At 42.9% G+C, this 26,191-nt stretch overlaps 1 protein-coding gene across 1 annotated transcript in view; it reads right to left on the bottom strand.

Annotated features, from left to right (window-relative positions):
* The window catches only part of c6 (complement component 6), a 194,797-nt gene that overhangs the window by 163,524 nt on the left and 5,082 nt on the right, over positions 1 to 26,191 (bottom strand). Inside the window, exon 4 of the mRNA XM_060934862.1 lies at positions 24,538 to 24,682. Coding sequence (XP_060790845.1) covers positions 24,538 to 24,682 — 145 coding nt within the window. The remainder of the gene's footprint in view (positions 1 to 24,537; positions 24,683 to 26,191) is intronic.

Here is a 26,191-nt window from a genome sequence, read left to right as displayed (position 1 = left end):
GTTGGTTAAGCTTCTGGGTGCTTGATAATGATACTACAGTAGATTTTGATTTATCTTTGGAAGAACTGTCATCTGTAAAGATATGGGAGGGCTATTTGTGTTAATGTAGTATTGTGTGGCTATACTTTTTTATCTGTCATAGTAAAGCAAGAATATGTTCTTGTTCCCAAGGAACAAGTTGATGTCTACATCAGATGTGCTGCTGTCCTCCATGCTCTCCCTGCATATCTGCATGAGGATGACTCTGGATTTCTGAAGCATTAGGATGTAAGTCATTATTTTTGGTCAAAGAGTTAAATTTTTTTGTTTATCTAATCCACTAAATCCCTATAAAAAAAATTCAGAGGTTGAATATTACTATTAAAATTGTAGTCATCGTAAGGCAGAATGGATGGAAAATATGGATGGAAATAACCATGTTTTGAATATCCTGTTCACTTATGGATGTATTTAAAATTAACCTACTATAAAAGGATTTTTTGAGGCCTTCATTTTTACTTTCTCCTGTTCCCTATTTGATACAAAATCAACATGTTCTCAATATTGATCTTTTGTCTCAAGAAATTCATGTGATGGTTCCCGTGGGCAGAAATTGAAATTATGTGGTATATGCCTTAACCATTGGGCCACCAGGGCACCTGACTGCATTGTTTTAACTATAAAATGTGGAATCTAAAGGGATCTCAGAGTGACCACACATGATCACGTTACACATTCCAAGATGGGGCTGGGATGAGGTAAAATAAATAGCTGGACAACATGATGAACAATTGTCTATTAATTATTATTTTGTTAATCAAAAATAATGCCAGGCAGCACAGTGGTGTAGTGGTTAGCGCTGTCGCCTCACAGCAAGTAGGTCCGGGTTCGAGCCCCGTGGCCGGCGAGGGCCTTTCTGTGCGGAGTTTGCATGTTGTTCACGTGGGTTTCCTCCGGGTGCTCCAGTTTCCCCCACAGTCCAAAGACAGGCAGATTAGGTTAACTGGTGACTCTAAAATTGACCGTGAGTGTGAATGGTTGTCTATGTGTCAGCCCTGTGATGACCTGGCAACTTGTCCAGGGTGTACCCCGCCTTTTGCCCGTAGTCAGCTGGGATAGGCTCCAGCTTGCCTGCGACCCTGTAGAACAGGATAAAGCGGCTAGAGATAATGAGATGAGAAAAATAATGCCTCCAATTTGTGAATAAATGAATGAAAACTCACACTTTGCACCAAAGAATTCATGTTGTATATAACTAAAATTTTCATCACTGAATCAAATCACATTTTTGGATTGCAATTGTTTCTGACTGCTGTTTGTCTTGTGATAGGCCACTGTTGCTTTTTTTCAGCAGGCAGCCTTTGGAAATAGCAGAGGCAGTCTGTTTTCACAGGTAACCTCTCTGTTCTTGTCTACAGATGTCACAGTCTGGTGACCCAAACATTGACGACATACCAGTTGGACTCCTCTTGATCAGTGCCAGTTCATTAGATGCCACATTCTTCTGCCCAGAGAAGACTGCAGTCGTGCTTGAGGGTAACATAGTTGTTGATTTCCGCACATTCGCTGACACATTTGTCATGCTTTTTGCACTGATTTATGCACTGCATCTAAGTTACCCAAAAGACATAGCCAATACATTTGACTTTGTCCAGAAAGTGTTGATGGGCCTGAAGGATGGGAAGATGAGATCTCGGGTTTTGAGCCTTAAAAATGACCTTTTTGTTGTGTAGTAATCACAAGTGTAATGACAAATATAAGGTTGCTCCTTGACTTATGTTTCATGTACATGTAACCCAAATGTACATACAGTACACTTGCACTACATTTTATGCACAGAGAAATGAGAGGATTTTTGTTTCTTTTTTAACACATCTTATAGATGTTTTTTGAAACTATTCTTATTCAATTTTGAATGTGTTACTGTTTGAAAATAATGTTGGATGTAGCGTTTGTACTGTATGGATGTGTTAACAGAAATAGTTACAGCAGTACAAACAGTACTGTGAACATCTTGTCATACCGTTTGTACTGCTGTAACTACTTCTCTGATGTCTGTTGGTGTATTCTGTCACAATAGGAAAAGTGGTAAACAGAACTTTTTATGGCAATATTGGATTTTATGATTATAGCAGTATCTTAACCTTGTAAGATATTCAAATTGGTTAAGTAGCTAAACAGACAGATATTTTATCCATAAACAGTCTTTTAAGTGATTTTTCCAGAAAACTCCTTGTGGATAGGTAAGATTACATACGGTGCATTTGTCCACTCATAAATGTGGTGGTTCTGTCCTCGGGCCCTTACACTGTTTTATAAGTACCAGTATTCTATATTTTTGATGTTATTGTTCCAGTGTTTGCATTGTATGGAAGTGGATAGGGTTGGAAAATATAATATATATGATGACAGTTGTCAACCATTACATATATTGCCATAGTGTTTATAGGCCATTACTGGCAGTCTTGAAACTTGTTGAGCAGAATGGATATGGCAGTATAAGATCATTATAATTTGGTATCAATGTGATTGAGTGCCTTTGTTGGGCATAGTCTACACCAGGGGTCACCAGACTTTTTTCTCTGGGGGCCACATTGTCGTTCCTGACTGTGATGGGGGGGCCAGGATCGGGTTAGCTATATAACATAGAATTGTATGACCCAGACAAATATGACCACCAGCAGGCCTCATTGTGTAGTAGAGATTACTAGCCTGGCACAGCCATCCCCACTACTATATCCACACTAGTATATCCACACTTGATTCCTGGCACATATTTGTTTATCTTTACTAGTGGTTTGCAAAAGTAGTAATCAAGTCTTCACAATTTGTTTTAATTTGAAATACCACAGATATTCCATTTATTTATTTTCTAATAAAAATAACGTCAAAGCTGTCAAGGTAAGAAACATCTGCCTAGTTGAGGTGATTGACACTGGCAAAGGTGAGTGAAAAATTATAAATTGTAGGTAGGCCTGTTGATATTATTAATAATATTAATAATAATTGTGTGCAGCACTTAATAAAGGTCAAATAAATAGGCCTATAAAATAAATACATTAAAAAAACAGTTAAATTATAATAATATGAGCAATAGATCAATAGATCACTGTCAGGACAAACAGACAAGGACCCAAGAGCGCAAGTTAAATGTTGAATTTATTGATAGCAGGGGAAAGGGAGTTGGGAGGATGTGTGTGTGAAGTTCAGTGGCAGGAGGACTGAGAGACAGGGATGGCTGGTGGGAGCATGGTGGTGACATCTGACGTCTCCCATCCAAGTACTAATCAGACCCGACCCTGCTTAGCTTCTGAGATCAAACGGGATCAGGTGTAGTCAGAGTAGTTAGGTAATAAGCTAACAGCACTTGGTATTCAGGCGGTCTCCCAGCGAGCAGGCTCTCAGCAGACAGACAGGACAGCACAACAGACAGGAGTTTGGGAACAGGCTGAAACACAGAGTCACAGGTCAGGTAGCAAGAAAGGGGACAGAAATGCAGGGTCAGGTTACCAGGGCTGAAGAGTAGACGGAGTCGATGCCTTGAAAGATGATCTGACACTGAAGCTTGGGAGGACTGCAGTTTAAATATACACAGGGAAGGGAGCAGGTGATAGGAACCAGCCAATGACAGCCACTGAAAGTCAAATGAGGGTTAATGATGGTAATTGACAGCAGGTGAGCCTGATGGGGAAGGAGCATGTGGGCGTGGCAGGTAATACAGAGTGGAGAGGAGTGGAATGTTACCTGAAGAGAGGAAACCACAGGTAGGACCATGACAGAAACCCCCCCCCCCCCCCAAGGGACGGCTCCAGAAGTCCCTAGACATAGATCCACCAAGACGGGTGGGAGGAGGGGGAATATCGGTGGAGGGTCAGAATTCCTCTGACTGGTCAGTGTCCATAGCCTCCGCACCATCTTCACTGTCGGAAGACTCATCATCCAAGGGCCCCCACCCAGGATTCGGTTCAGTGTCAGACTCGGACACTGGAGCAGAGGCATGGTCTGGAAGTGGATCCGCATGGTGAGAACCCCTACGTCGACCCCGTCGGATGGAGGGCTGGTCAGGGTGTAGTCGATGGAAGTCGGCGATGAGGGCTGGATCCAGAATCCTTCCAGCAGGGACCCATGCCCTCTCCTCAGGACCATAACCCTCCCAGTCTACCAAGTATTGGATGCCCCTACCCCTTCGTCGCGAGCGGAGCAGTCGCTGGACCTTGTAGACAGGTCCACCATCAATGAAGTGTGGGGGAGGGGGTGGCGGTGTTACCAGGACCAGGGGGCTCTCGTGCACCGGTTTGAGTTTGGAGACGTGGAAGGTGGGATGTATCTTCATGGTCCTGGGCAGCAGCAGCCGAACTGCCGTTGGACTGATGACCTTCTGTATGGGAAAGGGTCCAATGTAGCGAGGCGCCAATTTGCATGACTCCACCCACAGTGGTAGGTCTCGAGCAGACAACCATACCTTCTGGCTGACATGGTAAACAGGTGCAGGGGTCCTCCGCCGGTTAGCCCCAATAGCATAGCTGGTACTGGATTTCAGGAGTGCGGTGCGGGCCTGGGCCCATGTGTGGCGGCAGCGGCAGACGTAGGTGAGAGCAGACAGGCAGGTGGCTTCTCCCTCCTGGCTGGCGAACAGAGGTGGTTGATAACCATAGACACACTGGAAGGGGGAGAGTCTAGTGGCAGAACTGGTGAGGGAGTTGTGGGCATATTCCACCCAGAGCAGATGTTGAGCCCAGGCATGGGGGTTGCGTGAAGCCACACACCTAAGTGCCTTCTCCAGTTCTTGGTTCATACGCTCATTTGACTGTGGGTGAAACCCAGATGACAGACTGGCAGTGGCCCCGAGGAGGTGGCAGAATTCCTTCCAGAAACTGGCGGAGAACTGCGGTCCCCGGTCAGACACGACGTCCCTGGGCAGGCCGTGGAGTCGAAAGACGTGTTCTAAGATGACCCGGGCAGTCTCCTTCACAGTTGGCAGTTTAGGGAGAGGCACGAAGTGGGTCATCTTACTGAAATGGTCCACAATGGTGAGGATGACCGTATTACCTTCCGACAGAGGAAGACCAGTAACAAAATCCAGGGAGAAATGGGACCAGGGATGCATGGGTACTGGCAGGGGCTGGAGTAACCCGGCTGGGGGCTGACTGGGGAATTTGTGCTGGTTGCAAGTGGGGCAGGCTCTCACAAAATCCTGGATGTCCTTCCTCATCAACGGCCACCAGAACCGCTGAGACAGCAGATGGAGGGTGCCTGTGACCCTGGGGTGACAGGCCAGGCGGGAGTCATGTCCCCATTGAATGACCTGAGACCTCAGACCGGCTGGGACATAGAGACGGTTGGAGGGGCAAGCGATGGGGCTTGGCTGGTCCCTGATGGCCTCTCGAACCTGCTCCTCAATGTCCCAGGTCAGGGCAGCAACGACACAGGGGCTTGGGAGGATGGGTGTAGATTCCTCCTTGGATGCCTCATCCCTCTGAAACATCTGGGAGAGTGCATCGGGCTTGATGTTGCGGGAGCCAGGACGGTAGGAAAGGACAAAGTTGAATTGGGTGAAGAATAATGACCACTGGCGCTGGCGGGAGTTTAGCCTCCTGGCTGTCCGGATATACTCCAGGTTTTTGTGGTCAGTCCAGACCACAAACAGAACCCTAGACCCCTCCAACCAGTGGCGCCACTCCTTGAGGGCGAGCTTGACAGCCAGTAACTCGCGGTTGCCGATGTCGTAGTTGCTTTCTGCTGGGGTCAGTCTTCGGGAGTAGAAGGCACAGGGATGCATTTTGCCATCTTCTGCTGCTCGCTGGGAAAGCACAGCCCCGACTCCCACGTCCGAAGCATATACCTCCACCACAAACTGCCGCTCAGCGTCAGGCATCCAGAGGATGGGAGCTGAAGTGAAACGGGCCTTGAGGGTTTCGAAGGCTTTGTCAGCTGCTGCAGTCCATTGGAACGGCTATTTGATGCTGGTCAGTGCGGTGAGTGGGGCTGCCACAGTGCTGTAGCCCTGGATAAATCTTCTATAGAAGTTGGCAAACCCCAGGAACTGCTGCAGTTTCTTACGGCTCTCTGGAACCAGCCACGACGTTACTGCCGACACCTTCACAGGGTCCATTTGAATGCTGCCCTCGGTCACCACATATCCCAGGAATGAGACAGACTGAGCGTGGAACTCGCACTTCTCTGCTTTCACAAACAGCAAGTTTTCAAGCAGGTGGCGCAGGACCAACTGGACATGGTGAGTGTGTTCAGACAGGGTTTTTGAGAAGATCAAAATATCGTCCAAGTAAACGAAAACAAACTTATTGAGCATGTCTCTGAGGATGTCGTTCACCAGCGCCTGGAACACTGCTGGGGCATTGGTGAGACCGAATGGCATGACAAGATATTCATAATGTCCCGTCGGGGTGTTGAACGCAGTCTTCCACTCGTCGCCTTCTCTCACTCACACCAGATGGTAAGCGTTCTGAAGATCTAGCTTGGTGAATACTGTGGCCCCTTGCAGCAGTTCAAAGGCGGAGGAGAGTAGTGGCAGAGAGTAGCGGTTCTTAACCATAATGTCGTTCAAGCCCCGGTAATCTATGCATGGGCGAAGAGAACCATCCTTCTTACCCACGAAGAAGAATCCAGCTCCAGCAGGAGAGGACGATGGATGGATTAGGCCAGCAGCCAGAGAGTCGTTTATGTAGTCCTCCATGGCCTTTCTTTCCGGGGCTGACAGGGAGTAGAGACGGCCCTTCAGGGGTGCGGTGCTTGGCAGGAGGTCGATGGCGCAGTCGTATGGTCGGTGTGGGGGCAAAGACGTGGCCTTGGACTTGTTGAACACCTCTCTCAGGTTGTGATAGCAGACAGGAACCTTGGATATGTCGGGGGAGGAGCTGAAGCAGGGGTTTTCGGATGGAGGGAGACTGGATACGTGTCGAGCTCACCAGGATCTCCCCTATGCCTGGTGAGCTCTGGCTTTTGCCGGGCAGGTGGTGACACGGTGGCCCTTCTCTCGTCTGCGGATCTGGATACGGTGATCGATGCGTATGGCAAGGGCAATGGCCTCATCTAGTGTCGGGGGTTGCTCATGGGAAACGAGCTCGTCTTTGACGTAGTCTGCCAAACTGTGGAGGAAGGTGTCCACCAGTGCCGCCATGTTCCACGAACTGCACCTCGCCAGGGTACGAAAGTCGATGGAGTAGTCCGCCACCGTCTGGTTGCCCTGATGGATACTCATCAGTGCTCGTGACGCCTCTGTTCTTGACGAGCCCAGGTCGAACACCTTTAACATCTCCTCGGCGAAGGCACTGAAGAAGGCACAGGCCGGGGTCTGCCAGTCAAACTCTGCTGTCCCCCACAGCCGAGCCCAGCTGGTCAGGTGAGTGATGACATACCCCACCTTGGCTCCCTCCGTCGAGAAGGTCCTGGGCTGCAGAGAAAACTGGATACGGCAGCTGGTCAGGAATGGCCGGACCTGGTTTGGGTCACCATTAAAACGTTCCAGATTACCAATCTTCAGTTCCGGGTCACCGGGAGCTAGAGGCTGTGCCGCCAGGACTGGAGCAACCGGATTACAAGAAGCCACGGCAGAGGGGCTTGGTGGTGCAGAAGCAGATGGAGTGGTGAGGTTGGTGAGTACTTGCATGACTTGAGTTAGCTGCTGCTGTTGGAGCAGAGATGCAATGTCGCCGGACATCCGGTTTATGTCTCCCTCTGTGCGTTCCAGTCGCTGCAGGGTGGTCATTTCGGGTTCAATCCCCATGCTGGTTGGGGAGGGCGCTGGGTCCATGATGGTCAGATCGTTCTGTCAGGACAAACAGACAAGGACCCAAGAGCGCAAGTTAAATGTTGAATTTATTGATAGCAGGGGAAAGGGGAGGATGTGTGTGTGTGAAGTTCAGTGGCAGGAGGACTGAGAGACAGGGATGGCTGGTGGGAGTGTGGTGGTGACATCTGAGGTCTCCCATCCAAGTACTAACCAGACCCAACCCTGCTTAGCTTCTGAGATCAGACAGGATCAGGCGTAGTCAGAGTAGTAAGCTGACAGCACTTGGTTTTCAGGTGGTCTCCCAGCAAGCAGGCTCTCAGCAGACAGACAGGACAGCACAACAGACAGGAGTTTGGGAACAGGCACAGACACAGAGTCACAGGTCAGGTAGTGAGAAAGGGGACAGAAATGTTCAGTTCAGTTCAGTTTATTACTTTGTCCCAAATGGGCAATTTGATTGCAGACAGGACCACATACAATACCACACCACCATGGACACAGCACAAATTAGCAATCCAATTGCTAGACAGGACACATACCACATCACAATATACACAACACATTACAAGCAAGATAAAAATGCTCAATAAATAAATAAGATGCATATAAAAAGAAGAAATAGGTACTTAATGGACAAAGCTATCTTTTTCTGGTATGTGCATTCAGTAGTTGGATAGAAAAGGGGATGAAAGAGTTTTTGTACCTTTGTTTGAGAGCAATGGGAGTTTTGAGACATAGACCAGACGGCAGGAACACATATTCAGAATACATGGGGTGAGCTGGATCTTGATAGATTTGAATGGCTTTGTTAAACACCTGCTTATTAAAATATTCAGTTAAACTATCAAACTTCACCCCCACAATCTTACTGGCCACATTCACAATTTTTGAAAGTGCATTTTTCTCTTTGATGGTAACATTTCCATACCAGCAGATGATGGAGAAAGTGAGTATTGATTCAATAAAAGCTTTGTAGAACAGTGTCATCAATGTTTTGTCTACCTGAAACTTGGCCAGTTTCCTGAGTGCAGAGAGTCTTTGTTGCCCTCTTTTGCACAGGGAGGTGGTGTTCAAGTCAAATTTAAGATGGTTGTCTATCAAGGTGCCTAAGTACTTATAGGATGATACAGCTTCAACATCCTGGCCATTTATGACACTGGGCCTAAAAACAGGGGGCAGTCATCTAAAATCTATAGACATGTCCTTAGTTTTGCTGATGTTCAGATGCAAAAAAGCATCATTACACCAGGACACAAAATCATTAATAACAGGGCCATGCTCATACTCATGGGAATCTAAAAGACTGACAATGACAGAGTCATCTGCAAATTTTAGAATATGCCTGTTAACATGCTGGCTACAGCAGTCATTGGTGTACAAAATGTACAACAAGGGGGACAGGACACACCCCTGGGGTGATCCTGTAGAGGATGTAAGGCTACTGGACAGTATTTTATTTACCTTCACCCTCTGAGATCTCTGTATAAGAAAATCAAGCAGCCAACCAATCAGGTTTTGGTCAAGGCTAAAATTGTTCAATAGTTTCTCGATCAGTAGATGGGGTTGGATGGTGTTAAATGCTGAGGAGAAGTCTACAAAGAGCAGCCTTGCATGGTTTCTGCTTGTCTCCAGATGTTTGTACACAAGGTTAAGTAGAGTGATGGTAGCATCCTGCACCCCTCTCTTGGCCCTATAAGCAAACTGGTAAGGGTCCAGGAGAGGTTCCACTTTAAGTAGTAGCTCAGTTTTAATCAGCGTTTCAAGAGATTTTGCAATGAGAGATGTGAGGGCAACCGGCCTAAAATCATTTAAGGTTTGGGGACGGCTGACCTTGGCTACAGGCACCACTACAGATTGTTTCCATAAGGATGGCACCCTCTACAGGGAGAGTGATAAATTAAATAAATAGTCAAAAATGGGACCCAACTGTTCAGCACACACTTTCAGTGTGCACCCACTAATGTTATCTGGGCCAGGGCTTTTCTTTGGATTACAGTATTTGAAACACCTAACCACACTCTGCTCATTAAATCTAGGGGTGAATGGAGGGGATACCAGAAGACTTTCCTTGAGTTCAGAATGTCTGTTGCTGAAGTCATGTGTGTCAAATCTGACATAGAACCTGTTTAGATCCTCTGCCAGAACCTGATCAGGTATGCTGTTAAACTCTAGCCTCCTTTCTCCCCTTTCCTTAAGCCCTACAATGGTCTTCATGCTATCCCAGGCTGAACTCAGGTTGTTCAATTTGAGTTGTGTTTCTAATTTATCTTTATACTTTAGTTTGCCCATCCTAATTTCTCGTTTTATGTCTTTCTGGAGTTTATGCAGTGCCAGTAGATTTCCCTCCTTAAAAGCTCTACTTTTTTCACGTAAAAGACCTTTAAGAGATTTAGTAACCCATGGTTTACTGTTGGGGTAAACTTTTATAGCCTTATTTGGGATGACAGTATCCTTACAATAGGACACCCAACTGCTAATGACATCTGTTAGTTCATCAATATCAGAGCATGAATTCTTAAACATGTCAAAGTCTGTGCACTCCAGGCATCCCTGGAGAGCAAGACAGTGATCCTCTGACCAGTCCTCAATATAAACAGTCTGTGGCTTGAGTCTCTGAAGAGCAGTTTGATATGAGGGGATAAGGTGAACACAGTTATGGTCAGATGAACCTAAAGGTGGCAGGGGGATGGATTTAAATGCATTTTTAACTGAACAATAACATAAGTCCAATGTTTTGTTATGTCTAGTAGGGCATGTAACATACTGATGGAAGTCTCTAAGTATTTTGGACAAAGAGCAATTGTTTATGTCCCCAAGAATAATGATAGGTGCATCAGGGGATTGCATTTGGAGTGAGTGGGTAACTTGGGAGATAATTTCACAGACATTGTTACTGTTCGCTTTAGGGTGAATATACACCAGGGTGACGAACAGCTGAGAGAACTCACGTGGGAGATAGACGGGGCGCAATGCCACCGCAAGCAGTTCAACATCAGCTGTGCAAATTCTCTCTCTGACAATAATTGATCTGCACCAGCGTTCGTTTACGTAAAGACACACACCCCCACCAGTGCGCTTGCCAGTAGACGTTTCATCTCTGTCCAGCCGAACCGGTGAACCGAAGCCGCATAGTTTCAGATCACCATCCATATCCCGATCAGACAGACATGTCTCCGTAAGCGCCAGGATGCAAGAGTCTCTGAACTCGTGGGAATACCGAACCTGTGCCTGTAGTTCTTTGGATTTGTTTCGAAGTGACTGCACATTTGAGAGGATGATTGTTGGCAGAGGGATGCGTGAGAGTGACTGTTTTTTCACCCTAAGACGAACACCTCCTCTGTGCCCTCGCTTCCTGGTCCTGGTATTCCCAGCGGAACCCGATCCACGGTGTTGTTTTCCAGCTGGTTGTATGCTTGATAAATCCCAGATAGATGGCGAATTTGGTGGCAAGTTTGTAACATGACTCCAGCTTAGGAGAAACTCCCTGGAGTACTGGATCCTCATTGCCGAGATTGGAGATGAGTCGCCAAGGCTCCAAACCAACCAAAACGCCATCCACAACAATAGCAGTGTCCAAAGTTCCATTTTAGTTTACCGAACGACTTGATGTCAACAAAGTCAAAACTCACAGACGCGTGCTTGTCCGGAGTAATTATTACTGGTTTAAAACGCCAAAAACAAATGATAAAAACAAACATCAACAACGCACAGACATGACCTGCTGCCGGTCGCTGCATGAGCTCCTCCCTAGGGTCAGGTTATCAGGAAATGCAGGGTCAGGTTACCAGGGCTGAAGAGTAGACGGAGTCGATGCCTTGAAAGATGATCTGACACTGAAGCTTGGGAGGACTGCAGTTTAAATATAAACAGGGAAGGGAGCAGGTGTTAGGAACCAGCCAATGACAGCCACTGAAAGTCAAATGAGGGTTAATGATGGTAATTGACAGCAGGTGAGCCTGATGGGGAAGGAGCATGCGGGCGTGGCAGGTAATACAGAGTGGAGAGGAGTGGAATGTTACCTGAAGAGAGGAAACCACAGGTAGGACCATGACAGATCACAGCAGTTGTGCTGTGTCCTGCACGTCATTGCTCTCATCCATGGCCAAAGCAAAAAACTCAAGTTCTGACGCTTTCTCATTCAGCTGGTCATACACGTTGTCCCCCAAGTCTTCGGTTCGCCTGATCATAGTAGGTGTGGAGAGACTCACCGCGTTGAGCGCATCCTTCTTGTCGGGACACACCTCCTCGGCCACAGCAAGCATGCACAAAGTCCCCATCAGTAAACGGCTTTCCATGGGTAGCTAGTAGGTGAACTACCTTATAGCTAGCTCGGACAGCAGCCTGGTTGATCTGGGTTTGGCGAAGGAATACATTCTGTTGTGCAGCCAGTCCGCATTTCATCCTCCGAATCCTGTCTTCTCTTGTTTGCCCTCGCAAACTAGCATACTCTTTGTGGTGGGTTTTGTAGTGATGACGCAGATTATATTCTTTGAAAACTGACACACTTTCTTTACATACAAGACAAACTGCACGGTCCTTACACTGAATGAAAAAATAATCGGTGGTCCACTGTTCTTTAAAAACTCTGCACTCTCTCTCAGCTTTTCGCTGACCACTAGCCATTTTGCTGTCCTGAACACTGACAGTTCTCTGCGCATGCGCTGCCTGTCACTGCTTGATTGCGAGCATATGACGAAAATTCGGAAAATATGAATAGTTCATTTTATAACTAAATATCAATTTTAATTGATAAAATCAACAAAATACAAGATGCAGACATGTTATTATTTGCCAAAAAGCAATTTAAAAAAAATAGGCCATGACCACTTTTGGGGATTGCCTCATAGGGCCAGTTCAAGTGGTGGGGGCAGAAGGGCTGGGGGCCGGTCAAAGGGGGTTGGCGGGCCGGAGTCGGCCCGCGGGCCATATTTTGATGACCCCTGGTGTAAGGATTTATTTCTTTGTAAGGATAAATAACTGTAAGAATTTATTCTTAATAATTGTAAAGGATTTAGTCTGTGACCCTCTGTTTTGTTTAAAATGACCTTCTGTCTCAGCTAGACATTGTTTAAAAATTCCATTCTGTCTGAACATTGCAATCATATCATATCATATCTATACATTTTGTCCACTTTTGTCCTAAGGCCATTTCTCAAAGGCCCTTGCACTGTTTTTGAATTCATAATCTCAGCAGTGTTGCCTGTTCTTTTTTGCTAACTCAGTATAAGAGTACCTTGAGTTAAATCATCTGTGTTAAACTGTTTTTAATGTTTACTCAAAATGTGTTTGTATTTTGAGTCAAAAATACACAATTTAATTTATGTAATCAGTTTCAACAAAAAATTTAAGTAACTAACTTCTAGAATTGAGTAGATGTTAAGTAAAATGCTTAAGTTTTAGGAGGTTTGTACAGCTTTCCTGAAATTAAACAAGTTAACATAGTGAATATTTCCTCACTGAGAAATTAAATGTTTTTTGTTAAAGGTAATTACATTTTACAGTTAGCTATACTTGATTTTTATTAGTACTCTGAAAACAAAATACTGACTAAAAGTAACTTAATGTAGAATGTTATTGTAATTTAAAAATTTGAGTAACTATCACGAAAAATTACTGATTAAAAAGTACTTGAACAAGTATGTTCCTATTACTTAAATCATAGTTTACTAAAATACAACTACTCAATTTTCGATGTAATCAATTAAAAAAGAATTGAGTTAAAATAACTTATCGGGTTTTACAGTGTATAATAACCTAAGAGAAGTGTGTATTGTAGAAGTAAGAAAAGAAGCATAAATATGAAGTACAGAAGTATGCACTAGAGAAGTACAGCAGTGTGATCTGGAAGAGAAAAATGGAAGTATGCATTGGAGAAATCTAGAAGTATCTCATCTCATTATCTGTAGCCGCATTGGATAAATATAAAAGTATGGTGTACAGGAGAAGTAAAGAAGAATACATTCGAGATGTATTTTAACAGAGTGAAGATAAATAGTCAATGACTCACCATATACTGCAGAGCCCCGCTTAGTATGTCTAGTTTAGCTTTATGGTTGAAATTATAGGCTATTCCACCAAATATAAACAGCCAAATTATCTTTATTCACAATTTGTTTTTCACTGGTCCTTTTCACAAGATGTCTCACTGTAGAAGCTTAGATTAAAAGGAATGACCATTAGAAGAAACAAGCCAGAGTGAAATATTACCCCATCTCTGTGTCCTTCCTTTTCAACTCTCTCCCCCTCATCCTCTGTCTCTTTAGACATCAAGGCCAGCCCTCCAACTTCCAGTAAATCCAGCAGCTGGAAGCTTTCCTCCCGGTTCTTCTCCACACAACCTCTGATCTGTGACCTTCTTAGACGTCAGCTTAGAAAAGGAGTGAGGGGAAAGTGCAAAGCGGTTAGAACACTCCACCATGGAGTCATTTACAGCTAATCAATTATGAACAAAACATATTTGGTTTCTTTATTTTGTTTTACAATGGAACTAATGAGGAATCAAAGCTTATAGCTACAACCCCGATTCCAAAAAAGTTGGGACAAAGTACAAATTATAAATAAAAATGGAATGCAATGATGTGGAAGTTTCAAAATTCCATATTTTATTCAGAATAGAACATAGATGACATATCAAATGTTTAAACTGAGAAAATGTATTATTTAAAGAGAAAAATTAGATGATTTTAAATTTCATGACAACACCACATCTCAAAAAAGTTGGGACAAGGCCATGTTGACCACTATGAGACATCCCCTTTTCTCTTTACAACAGTCTGTAAACGTCTGGGGACTGAGGAGACAAGTTGCTCAAGTTTAGGGATAGGAATGTTAACCCATTCTTGTCTAATGCTCAAGTGTCTTAGGTCTTTTTTGTCATATCTTCTGTTTTATGATGCGCCAAATGTTTTCTATGGGTGAAAGATCTGGACTGCAGGCTGGCCAGTTCAGTGCCCCGACCCTTCTTCTACGCAGCCATGATGCTGTAATTGATGCAGTATGTGGTTTGGCATTGTCATGTTGGAAAATGCAAGGTCTTCCCTGAAAGAGACGTCATCTGGATGGGAGCATATGCTGCTCTAGAACCTGGATATACCTTTCAGCATTGATGGTGTCTTTCCAGATGTGTAAGCTGCCCATGCCACACGCACTAATGCAACCCCATACCATCAGAGATGCAGGCTTCTGAACTGAGTGCTGATGACAACTTGGGTCGTCCTTCTCCTCTTTAGTCCAAATGACATGGCGTCCCTGATTTCCATAAAGAACATCAAATTTTGATTCGTCTGACCACAGAACAGTTTTCCACTTTGCCACAGTCCATTTTAAATGAGTCTTGGCCCAGAGAAGACGTCTGCGCTTCTGGATCATGTTTAGATACGGCTTCTTCTTTGAACTATAGAGTTTTAGCTGGCAACGGCGGATGGCACGGTGAATTGTGTTCACAGATAATGTTCTCTGGAAATATTCCTGAGCCCATTTTGTGATTTCCAGTACAGAAGCATGCCTGTATGTGATGCAGTGCCGTCTAAGGGCCCGAAGATCACGGGCACCCAGTATGGTTTTCCGGCCTTGACCCTTACGCACAGAGATTCTTCCAGATTCTCTGAATCTTTTGATGATATTATGCACTGTAGATGATGATATGTTCAAACTCTTTGCAATTTTACACTGTCAAACTCCTTTCTGATATTGCTCCACTATTTGTCGGCGCAGAATTAGGGGGATTGGTGATCCTCTTCCCATATTTACTTCTGAGAGCCGCTGCCACTCCAAGATGCTCTTTTTATACCCAGTCATGTTAATGACCTATTGCCAATTGACCTCATGAGTTGCAATTTGGTCCTCCAGCTGTTCCTTTTTTGTACCTTTAACTTTTCCAGCCTCTTATTGCCCCTGTCCCAACTTTTTTGAGATGTGTTGCTGTCATGAAATTTCAAATGAGCCAATATTTGGCATGAAATTTCAAAAGGTCTCACTTTCGACATTTGATATGTTGTCTATGTTCTATTGTGAATACAATATCAGTTTTTGAGATTTGTAAATTATTGCATTCCGTTTTTATTTACAATTTGTACTTTGTCCCAACTTTTTTGGAATCAGGGTTGTACACTATATGGACAAAAGTATGTGTACACCTGATCAATCACACCCATATGTGCTTGTTGAGCATCCCATTCCAGATTTAGTACCCTTTTGCTGATATGGAAGGCTTTCCACTAGATTTTGGAGCGGGAATTTGTGCTCATTCAACCACAAAAGCAGTAGTGAGGTCAGGCACCGATGTTGGGTGAGGAGACCTGGTGTGCAGTCTGTGTTCCAGTTCATCGGAAAAATGATCATTGTGGTCGAGGTCAGGACTTTGTTCAGGCCACGCAAGCTCTTCCACACCAACTTTGGCATACCATGTCTTTATGGTCCTCACTTTGTGCACAGGGGCACTGTCATGCTTGAACAGGTTTGGGCCCTTTAGTTCCAGTGAAAGGAAATCTTAATTATAGAACATACCCCTTGAACTTTTTCCACATTTTTCCATCTTACAACCATGAACTAAAAAGTTTTTTATTGAGATTTTATGTGATAGACCAACACAGAGTAGCACATAATTGTGAAGTGAAACGAAAATGATAAATGGTCTTCAAAATTTTAAACAAATAAAAATCTGAAAAATGTGATGTGCATTAGTATTCAGCCCCCCTGCGTCAATACTTTGTAGAGCCACCTTTTGCTGCAATTACAGCTGCAAGTCTTTTGTGGTATGTCTCTACCAGCTTTGCACATCTAGACACTGAAATTTTTGCCCATTCTTCTTTGCAAAATAGCTCAAGCTCAGCCAGATTGGATGGAGAGTGTCTGTGAACAGCAATTTTCAAGTCTTGCCACAGATGCTCAATGGGATTTAGGTCTGGACTTTGACTGGGCCATTCTAACACATGAATATTCTTTGATCTAAACCATTCCATTGTAGCTCTGGCTGTATGTTTAGGGTCATTGTCTTGCTGGAAAGTGAATCTCCTTCCCAGTCTCAAGTCTTTTGCAGCCTCCAACAGGTTTTCTTCCAGGATTGCCCTGTATTTAGCTCCATCCATCTTCCCATCAACTCTGACCAGCTTCCCTGTCCCTGCTGATGAAAAGCATCCCCATAGCATGATGCTGCCACCACCATGTTTCACAGTGGGGATGGTGTGTGCAGGGTGATGAACAGTGTTAGTTTTCCGCCACACATAGCACTTTTAGGCCAAAAAGTTCAACTTTGGTCTCATCTGACCAAAGCACCTTCTTCCACATGTTTGCTGTGTCCCCTACATGGCTTCTGGCACACTGCAAACGGGACTTCTTATGCCTGTCTTTCAACAATGGCTTTCTTCTTGCCACTCCTCCAAAAAGGCCAGATTTGTGGAGTGTATGACTTATAGTTGTCCTGTGCACAGATTCTCCCACCTGAGCTGTGGATTTCTGCAGCTCCTCCAGAGTGATCATGGGCCTCTTGGCTGCTTCTCTGACCAGTGCACTCCTTGCTCACTCTGTCAGTTTAGGTCGATGGCCATGTCTTGGTAGGTTTGCAGTTGTGTCATACTTTTTCCATTTTTGAATGATGGATTGAACAGTGCTTCTTGAGATGTTCAGAGCTTGGGATATTTTTTTATAACCTAATCCTGCTTTAAACTTCTCCAGAACTTTATCCCTGACCTGTCTGGTGAGTTCTTTGGTCTTCATGATGCTGTTTGTTCTTCAGTGTTCTCTAACAAACCACTGAGGCCTTCACAGAACAAGTGTATTTATGCTCAGAGTAAATTACACACAGTAGGACTCTATTAACTAATTAGATGACTTCTGAAGGCAATTGATTGCACTGGATTGTATTTAGAGGTATCAGAGGACAGGGGGCTGAATACTAATGCACACCACATTTTTCAGATTTTTATTTGTTTAAAATTTTGAAGACCATTTATCATTTTCGTTTCACTTCACAATTATGTGCTACTCTGTGTTGGTCTATCACATAAAATCTCAATAAAAAACTTTTAAGTTCATGGTTGTAAGGTGGAAAAATGTGAAAAAGTTCAAGGGGTATGAATACTTTTTCAAGGCATTGTAAAGGCATTCTCGATAATTGTGTGCATCAAACTTAGTGGCAGCAGTTTGGTAAAGACCCACATATGGTTGTGATTGTCAGGTGTCCACAAACTGTTGGACCAGTTGAGCATTTATTTTGAAAGAAGTCTTTTGGCTCACTAACACCATTTGTATACTGTGGCAACAGGGGTGTGGCCAAGCAGCAGTTTGTGAATGGAGGGCGGGGTCAGGGAAGGTAAATGGCTAAGTCATTACACCTGGTGTCATTAATGCGTGTGGGTGTGTTTGTTTGTTTGTCACAGGGATTGAGCATAAAAGGAGGGGGAGAGCAGAGAAGAGGAGCGCCCTGACCCCAATGCATGTGTGTGACCGACCGACCGACCGACAAGTGTGTATGTGAACATCAACTCTCGCCTGCCGTGCTTCTATGCTTCACCCACATCAGGAACTGTTACATATACAAATCAAATACTAACGATGTCATCCTACAAATCACTTCCAACACACAACTCCATTTTCAAACTTAAGGCTCTACCCTGTAACTTAGTATGATGTTATAGCATAGGAAAACCTCTTAGTGGTATGATGAATTGTAGATATTTTTATCTATAGTGCTCTTGGTCAATGTGATTGCTCCTAAATTTGCTCTGGAGCCACTTTTGAAATGTACATGTTTTGTCTGCGAGCTTTTATTGCATATAAATTGGATATTGCAGTATGTTCACTTATTTGCAGTATGCAACAGCTGTATTTGTCTGTATTGTTTGTGTTTTATTGTTGTAAGAATGTTTGCTGCTCTCTTGGCTAGGTCACTCTTGAAAAGAGGATTTTTAATCTCAGTAAGACTTTACCTGGTTGAATAAAGGATAGCGATTGCTGTACTCCATCAGAGGAAAATGCCCAAAAGCTGTGGTCTTGGTGTAACATCTACAGTCTCCAAATTAAAGGTGGCTTTCAGAATGTTCAGTGTTTTACTGCAGAAGCCCGTTACACAGATTGTTCATCACAATGTAAAACGCACTGTAACCACCAATGTTTTCAGGCTTCTTACGTAAATCGAGTTTGTTTTGGTTTAGGTAAGTAGTTTGCATGATGCTTATACTAACAGTTATAAGCTTGAGTTATAGCACTAGCGCAAAATTAATGGCAACAAATTTGTCAAGGTTGATGTATTACATTTGGGAAAAGCAGGAAAACTATGTACACTTTGGCATAAAAGCTGACAAAAACCTCCATACTTGAGAAGTTCCCAAAAGTATAAATTCCCAAAACATTTCTACAATAAGAATATTATATGCAATATATGTTAATGGAAAAAACATACATGACAGCTTATAATAAAAAAAATTTATTATCATTATAAAATGGCCTTTACATGATGGTTTTTGGACTCTATGCATACCTAATACACTGGACACTAAAAGCATGCTGCAGACCCTCATAAAACACACAAATCACACAAATGAATGTGTAAAACATCCAGAGAACAGGACATGAACCATTGAGTTTTTTGTATACATTACACTGTATTATGTACATAAATCTATTCTGTCTTCATGAAAAAGTAATGGCTTTAGTGCAGAGCACTTATGTGCCCTAAAAATGAATCGTAATCATATACTTTTCCCAATTATGGAAGACTAAATAGCCTTGCACAGTGACCAAACTAAACTTGAGTAAAGTCATGGAGCCTGTACTGAATATCGTTGCATATGTTCACTCTCACTGTGGACAAACTTCCTGACTGCAGACTGGGACAAAGATGAGCATCAGAAAAACAAGGAGAAAAAGAGTTTTATGTTTACAAAATACAGTATGTATGATTACTATCTTTTCTTTTTGAGACACGTTCATATATGTACCACAAATGACAGAAAAAAGGGCAACTGACAACAAAAACATTGGATTTTGATAGTCTCTTGATTGAATTTAGAGGTAGGGTAGGGCATGGTGTTGTATGGAAGGTGAGACAGGCCAGGGTAGGGGTGGCAAGGAGGGGCAGGGTGTTTGCAGGGAAGGGTACAGGAGGGGAAGCCATGGCAGGATTGGGACAGAGCAGGGCAACATGGGGGTAGGGTGGAGCAAGTTGAGACAGGGTGGGATGTAACATTTCTGTTTGCACTCTCGAGTAACAAATGAAATTTGTAGTGATGGTGGTGACAGAGTTAGATTACTGCTGCACATTTACAGTGAACAAAATAGACAAGTGTAACTCGAAGTCGCCATTCAGAGGCGAAGACGGTATGTGGTTCATCCTGACACAAGGCAGCAGAGCCCAGAGAAACGCCTCTTCCTCTGCCTCACCAGTGGGTAGGGTGTCAGGTTCAGCAAACTGCTGTCATCTACACACAAGGAGAAGAGCCATGAGAATTTACACCACCATTACACTATAGGTGCATCTCAAAAATTAGAATATTGTGAAACAGTTAATTTTTTTGTAATTTAATTCAAAAAGGGAAGTTTTCATATATTCTATATTAATTACATGTAAAGTGAAATATTTCAAGCATTTTTTTTTGTTTTAATTCTGATTATTATGGCCTATAGTTCATGAAAATCAGAAATCCAGTATCTCAAATTATAAGAATATTTTCTAAGATCAATCAAAAAAGGATTTACAATACAGAAAATGTCCAACTTCTGAAAGGTATGTTCATTTATACACTCAATACTTAGTTGGGGCTCCTTTACCATGAATTATTGCATCAATGTGACCTGGCATGGAGGCAATCAGCCTGTGGCACTGCTGAGGTGTTACTGAAGCCCAGGTTGCTTTGATAGTGGCCTTCAGCTCGTCTGTATTTTTGAGTCAGGTGTTTCTCATCTTCTTCTTGACAATACCCCATAGATTCTCTATGGGGTTCAGGTCAGGCGAGTTGGCTGGCCAATCAAGCACAGTAATGGTCAGCATAGACTTGACCACAGACATGGTCAGCAAACCATTTGGTAGTAGTTTTGACACTGTGGGCAAGCATTAAGTCCTGTTGGAAAAGGAAATCGGCATCTCCCTAAAGCTCGTCAGCAGACAAAAGCATGAAGTGCTCTAATGGAATTTCATTGTATTCTTGTACAATGACAATAAAGCTTCTTCCTCTTCTCAAAATCTCCTAGTCGATGGCTGTGTTGATTTTAGACTTGGTAAAATACAGTGAACCAACACCAGCAGATGACATGGTTCCCCAAATCATCACAGACTGCGGAAGCTTCACACTGGACTTCAAACAACTTGGATTCTGTGCCTCTCCACTCTTCCTCCAGACTCGAAGACTTTGATTTCCAAATGAAATGCAAAATTTACTTTCATCTGAAAAGAGGACTTTGGACCACTGAGCAACAGTCCAGTTCTTTCTGTCCTCAGCCGAGGTAAGATGCTTCTGATGTTGTCTCTGGTTTGATATTGGGAATGTGATATTGGGATGTTGGGAATGGGATATTGAGAATATTGGGCTCGTTTCCTGCAGGAATAGAAGGGATATTGGGAATGGGGATAGTGGTTTGATATTAGGAATGCTGACCTCTTTTGGTGGACTTTTTTTTTTGTAATTGTAAAGCGACCTTTGGTATGAGAAACATGCTATACAAGTTAAACTTATTATTATTACTGAACTAGACCAAGACATGCACAATATTTATACTACTTTACTCAACCTCGAGGCGGTGCAGTGGTTAGCACTGTCACCTCACGGTAAGAAGGTTCCGGATTCGAACCTCATAGCCAACAAGGGGCCTTTCTGTGTGAAGTTTGCATGTTTTCCCGGCATCTGTGTGGGTTTCCTCCGGGTGCTCAAGTTTCCCCCACAGTCCAAAGACATGCAGTTAGGATAACTGACTACTCTAAATTGTCCATGACCAAAAGCAGAGGAGTGGCTCATCAGCTGTACTTATTTAGCCAAGAAACCCTAGGAAAGGTACCCAACCCAAAACATAATGGATAAGCAAAGAAGATGATTCAACCTTGAAATTAATATTTATATATATATATATATATATATATATATATACACACACACACACACACACAGACAGTGGGGCAAAAAAGTATTTAGTCAGCCACCAATTGTGCAAGTTCTCCCACTTAAGATGAGAGAGGCCTGTAATTTTCATCATAGGTACACTTCAACTATGAGAGACAGAATGGGGGGAAAGAATCCAGGAAATCACATTGTAGGATTTTTAATGAATTAATTGGTAAATTCCTCGGTAAAATAAGTATTTGGTCACTTACAAACAAGCAAGATTTCTGGCTCTCACAGACCTGTAACAACTTCTTTAAGAAGCTCCTTTGTCCTCCACTCATTACCTGTATTAATGGCACCTGTTTGAACTCATTATCAGTATAAAAGACACCTGTCCACAACCTCAAACAGTCACACTCCAAACTCCACTATGGCCAAGACCAAAGAGCTGTCATCAAAGGACACCAGAAACAAAATTGTAGACCTGCACCAGGCTGGGAAGACTGAATCTGCAATAGGTAAGCAGCTTGGTGTGAAGAAATCAACTGTGGGAGCAATTATTAGAAAATGGAAAACATACAAGACCACTGATAATCTCCCTCGATATGGGGCTCCACGCAAGAGCTCACCCCGTGGGGTCAAAATGATCACAAGAACGGTGAGCAAAAATCCCAGAACCACACGGGGGGGACCTAGTGAATGACCTGCAGAGAGCTGGGACCAAAGTAACAAAGGCTACCATCAGTAACACACTACGCTGCCAGGGACTCAAATCCTGCAGTGCCAAACGTGTCCCCCTGCTTAAGCCAGTACATGTCCAGGCCCATCTGAAGTTTGCTAGAGAGCATTTGGATGATCCAGAAGAGGATTGGGAGAATGTCATATGGTCAGATGAAACCAAAATAGAACTTTTTGGTAAAAACTCAACTTGTCGTGTTTGGAGGAGAAAGAATGCTGAGTTGCATCCAAAGAACACCATACCTACTGTGAAGCATGGGGGTGGAAACATCATGCTTTGGGGCTGTTTTTCTGCAAAGGGACCAGGATGACTGATCCGTGTAAAGGAAAGAATGAATGGGGCCATGTATCGTGAGATTTTGAGTGAAAACCTCCTTCCATCAGCAAGGGCATTGAAGATGAAACGTGGCTGGGTCTTTCAGCATGACAATGATCCCAAACACACCGGCCGGGTAACGAAGGAGTGGCTTCGTAAGAAGCATTTCAAGGTCCTGGAGTGGCCTAGCCAGTCTCCAGATCTCAACCCCATAGAAAATCTTTGGAGGGAGTTGAAAGTCTGTATTGCCCAGCGACAGCCCCAAAACATCACTGCTCTAGAGGAGATCCGCATGGAGGAATGGGCCAAAATACCAGCAACAGTGTGTGAAAACCTTGTGAAGACTTACAGAAAACGTTTGACCTCTGTCATTGCCAACAAAGGGTATATAACAAAGTATTGAGATGAACTTTTATTATTGACCAAATACTTATTTTCCACCATAATTTGCAAATAAATTCTTTAAAAATCAGACAATGTGATTTTCTGGATTTTTTTTTCTCATTTTGTCTCTCATAGTTGAGGTATACCTATGATGAAAATTACAGGCCTCTCTCTCTTTTTAAGTGGTAGAACTTGCACAATTGGTGACTGACTAAATACTTTTTTGCCCCACTGTGTGTGTGTGTGTGTGTGTGTGTGTGTGTGTGTGTATATATATATATATATATATATATATATATATATATATATATATAAATAAATAAATTTTTTTAACATACTCATTTAGAATTTTTTTTGCATTGCAGGCCATAATTATCAAAATTAAAATAGAAAAATGCTTGAAACATTTCAGTTTACATGTAATGAATGTAGAATATATTACATTTTCACTTTCTTAAACAACTGATGGAAAATATTGACCTTTTCCATGATATTCTAATTTTCCAAGATGCACCTGTATGAATGGGTTCAGTGATTTAACTGTTTATTCTTGAACACATTTTTTAGAACAAACCTTGGTTCTTCAGTGGCAAAGGCATGGTCTCCCTGAGTTTGCTTAGCAAATTTCTCATCTCACGCATGTCACTAGAAGGCAAATTACCATACACACACACACAAAAGTGATGCTTTAATAGTAGAGTTCATATTTACATCTTAAGTGTTAATGTAAGGCAAAACAGAGAAACAAAGAATAAAAATAGAAATGAGCAAAATCTGTTTCATTCCTTAAATTTGAATGAGATTTTATGACAGGGTTAACAACAAAATTCATATGAAATATCATGTTAAATATAATATTGAAATCTAATAGATATGTGTTTGAGAAAAAATCCTTTGTGCCTGACACTGGAGTCTATCCTTTTTTTTCTTTAAGTTTTTGAACATGTGAAAGTTTTTTTTTAAATGTTTACTACTACAGCTTACTAATTATTTGCAATCAAATAAGGAAAATAATTAAACAAGTGTTCCATCAAATATGAATCTGTATTTAAGGACATATTTAAGTCCATAAATTATTATATGTTCATATTTCTTTTCACTGTTAGCTTCCCAATTTCCAGTATTACACTACATAGAATAACAACAGAAATAAAGTCACTTTATTGAACCTAACTGATTTAAAGAAACTAGCCAATAACAAAGAAACATGTCTACCCATTTCCCATTATCAAGAAATTCCATTTCTATAAACAGTGTCAATTTTTGCATTTTGACTCATTTGTACACTGAACTGAACTTCTAGTTTTTCACTCTTGATCCAAACTCATTTAAGTCAATACCTCTCTATGTTCTCGATATCTGTACACACAAGCCAGGATTCATGGGGGAAGTCAACAGGTGATGAAGACCTGTCCTCCAATATCGGGACATCAGAGCTTTCATCCACTCTGCAGTCTGCATTTGGCTCAGGGCACGGCTCGTTTCCTGCAGGAAATAGAAGATACAGAGTGCTATATCTGTGCATATACAGTATAGAGTTTACAGGAAGGAGGCATCAATTCCAGGCCAGTTGTGGAGTCAGAAACCAGAACACAATTTGGGGATTTTGCTGCTCTAAACCAAGTAATTAGCAGGTGAGTACAATCACAGTTCTCTGAGCAGGGTAAACATCACACTGTGCTTAGTGATGGGAGAAACAAGACTTGTTAAAATGTTAAATGCCACATATTAGCGACATCTGCTGGCTAAATACATGTAAACGCTTAAAAAAAAACAAAAATACAGGATCTAATTCAAATAGTTTGAAAGAGACCTGTACTTACATATAGTTTGATTTAATAGATAGTCTGTCATTTCCTGAAAACCACAGAGCTAGAATATGTTGTAGGAACTCTCCAAATTGAATATCAAGAGGTGAAACCATATGTATGAACCTATGGCCGTTGCGAAGCAATTGGTGAATGTGGCTCACTGGTTTGACCGTGCAGCCTCGGAATCAGACAGCGACTCGGCCGACTCTGATCACGGTGACCCCGGACCTCAACAAGACTCGCGCCCAACTGATTTATCCTGGTAGTTATGATAAATTCCTACTTTTGTCGTAATACTAAATAAGAGCCCTTTTGAAGAATAATTAAACTGCCCTCCCTAGTGGTATAGGTAATGATTACTTGACAGTGCGTTGGTAGGCCACATTAGCCTGCCATCCGTGGCATTATACTATTTATAGCCTAAGAGAGAAAATATCCGTTTGTCTCATTTCCACAATGATTGTACAGGATCCCTCAGTATTCTTGACTTGTCAATTGCAAGCAAAGGTAAAAATGTTTACCTCCAATCTTCTCCTTTTTGCTTGAGCATTGCTGGTCCATTTCTTCTTTGACTGCTTGATTTTGTTTCACGCGCACAATCCACTCTCTTCGCCTCGTCTCCTCTTTCGGAAAAAGCCAACCCTCTGGCTTCACACGCACAATCCACTCTCTCCACCTCGTCACCTCTTTCAGAAAAAGCCAACCCTCTGGCTTCACGTGCACAATCCACTCTCTCCGCCTCTTCTCCTTTTTCGGAAAAAGCCAATCCTCTTGCTCCGCCTCTTCTCCTCTTCCGGAAAAAGCCAATCCACTCTCACCGCCTTTTCTCCTCTCTCGGAAAAAGGTAAAAACTTCTTCCTGAACCGGTCCTGTTGTTACAGTTCACTGAACAATAATAAGGCATGGTTTTTCTTTGGAAATTCCCGAACGCACGTCTGCACTCAAACCGAACAGCAATGCAAGTAAATGGAAGTGGACTCAACTGAAGCGGTTTGCTTGTCTTGAATGACATCACGCACCGAGTGGTTACGAAAATTGCCGAACAGGAATTTGCCGCGATCCTCACCAACTTATTTTAATTATTACTTATTAACAATACAGTGGGGCAAAAAAGTATTTAGTCAGTCACCAATTGTGCAAGTTCTCCCACTTAAAAAGATGAGAGAAGCCTGTAATTTTTATC

Source organism: Neoarius graeffei, chromosome 12, assembly GCF_027579695.1.
Source record: "Neoarius graeffei isolate fNeoGra1 chromosome 12, fNeoGra1.pri, whole genome shotgun sequence".
NCBI classification, from domain to species: Eukaryota; Metazoa; Chordata; class Actinopteri; order Siluriformes; family Ariidae; genus Neoarius; species Neoarius graeffei.
The sequence above is the reverse complement of the archived record's forward strand: the minus strand, read 5'-3'. Positions and strand labels throughout refer to the sequence as shown.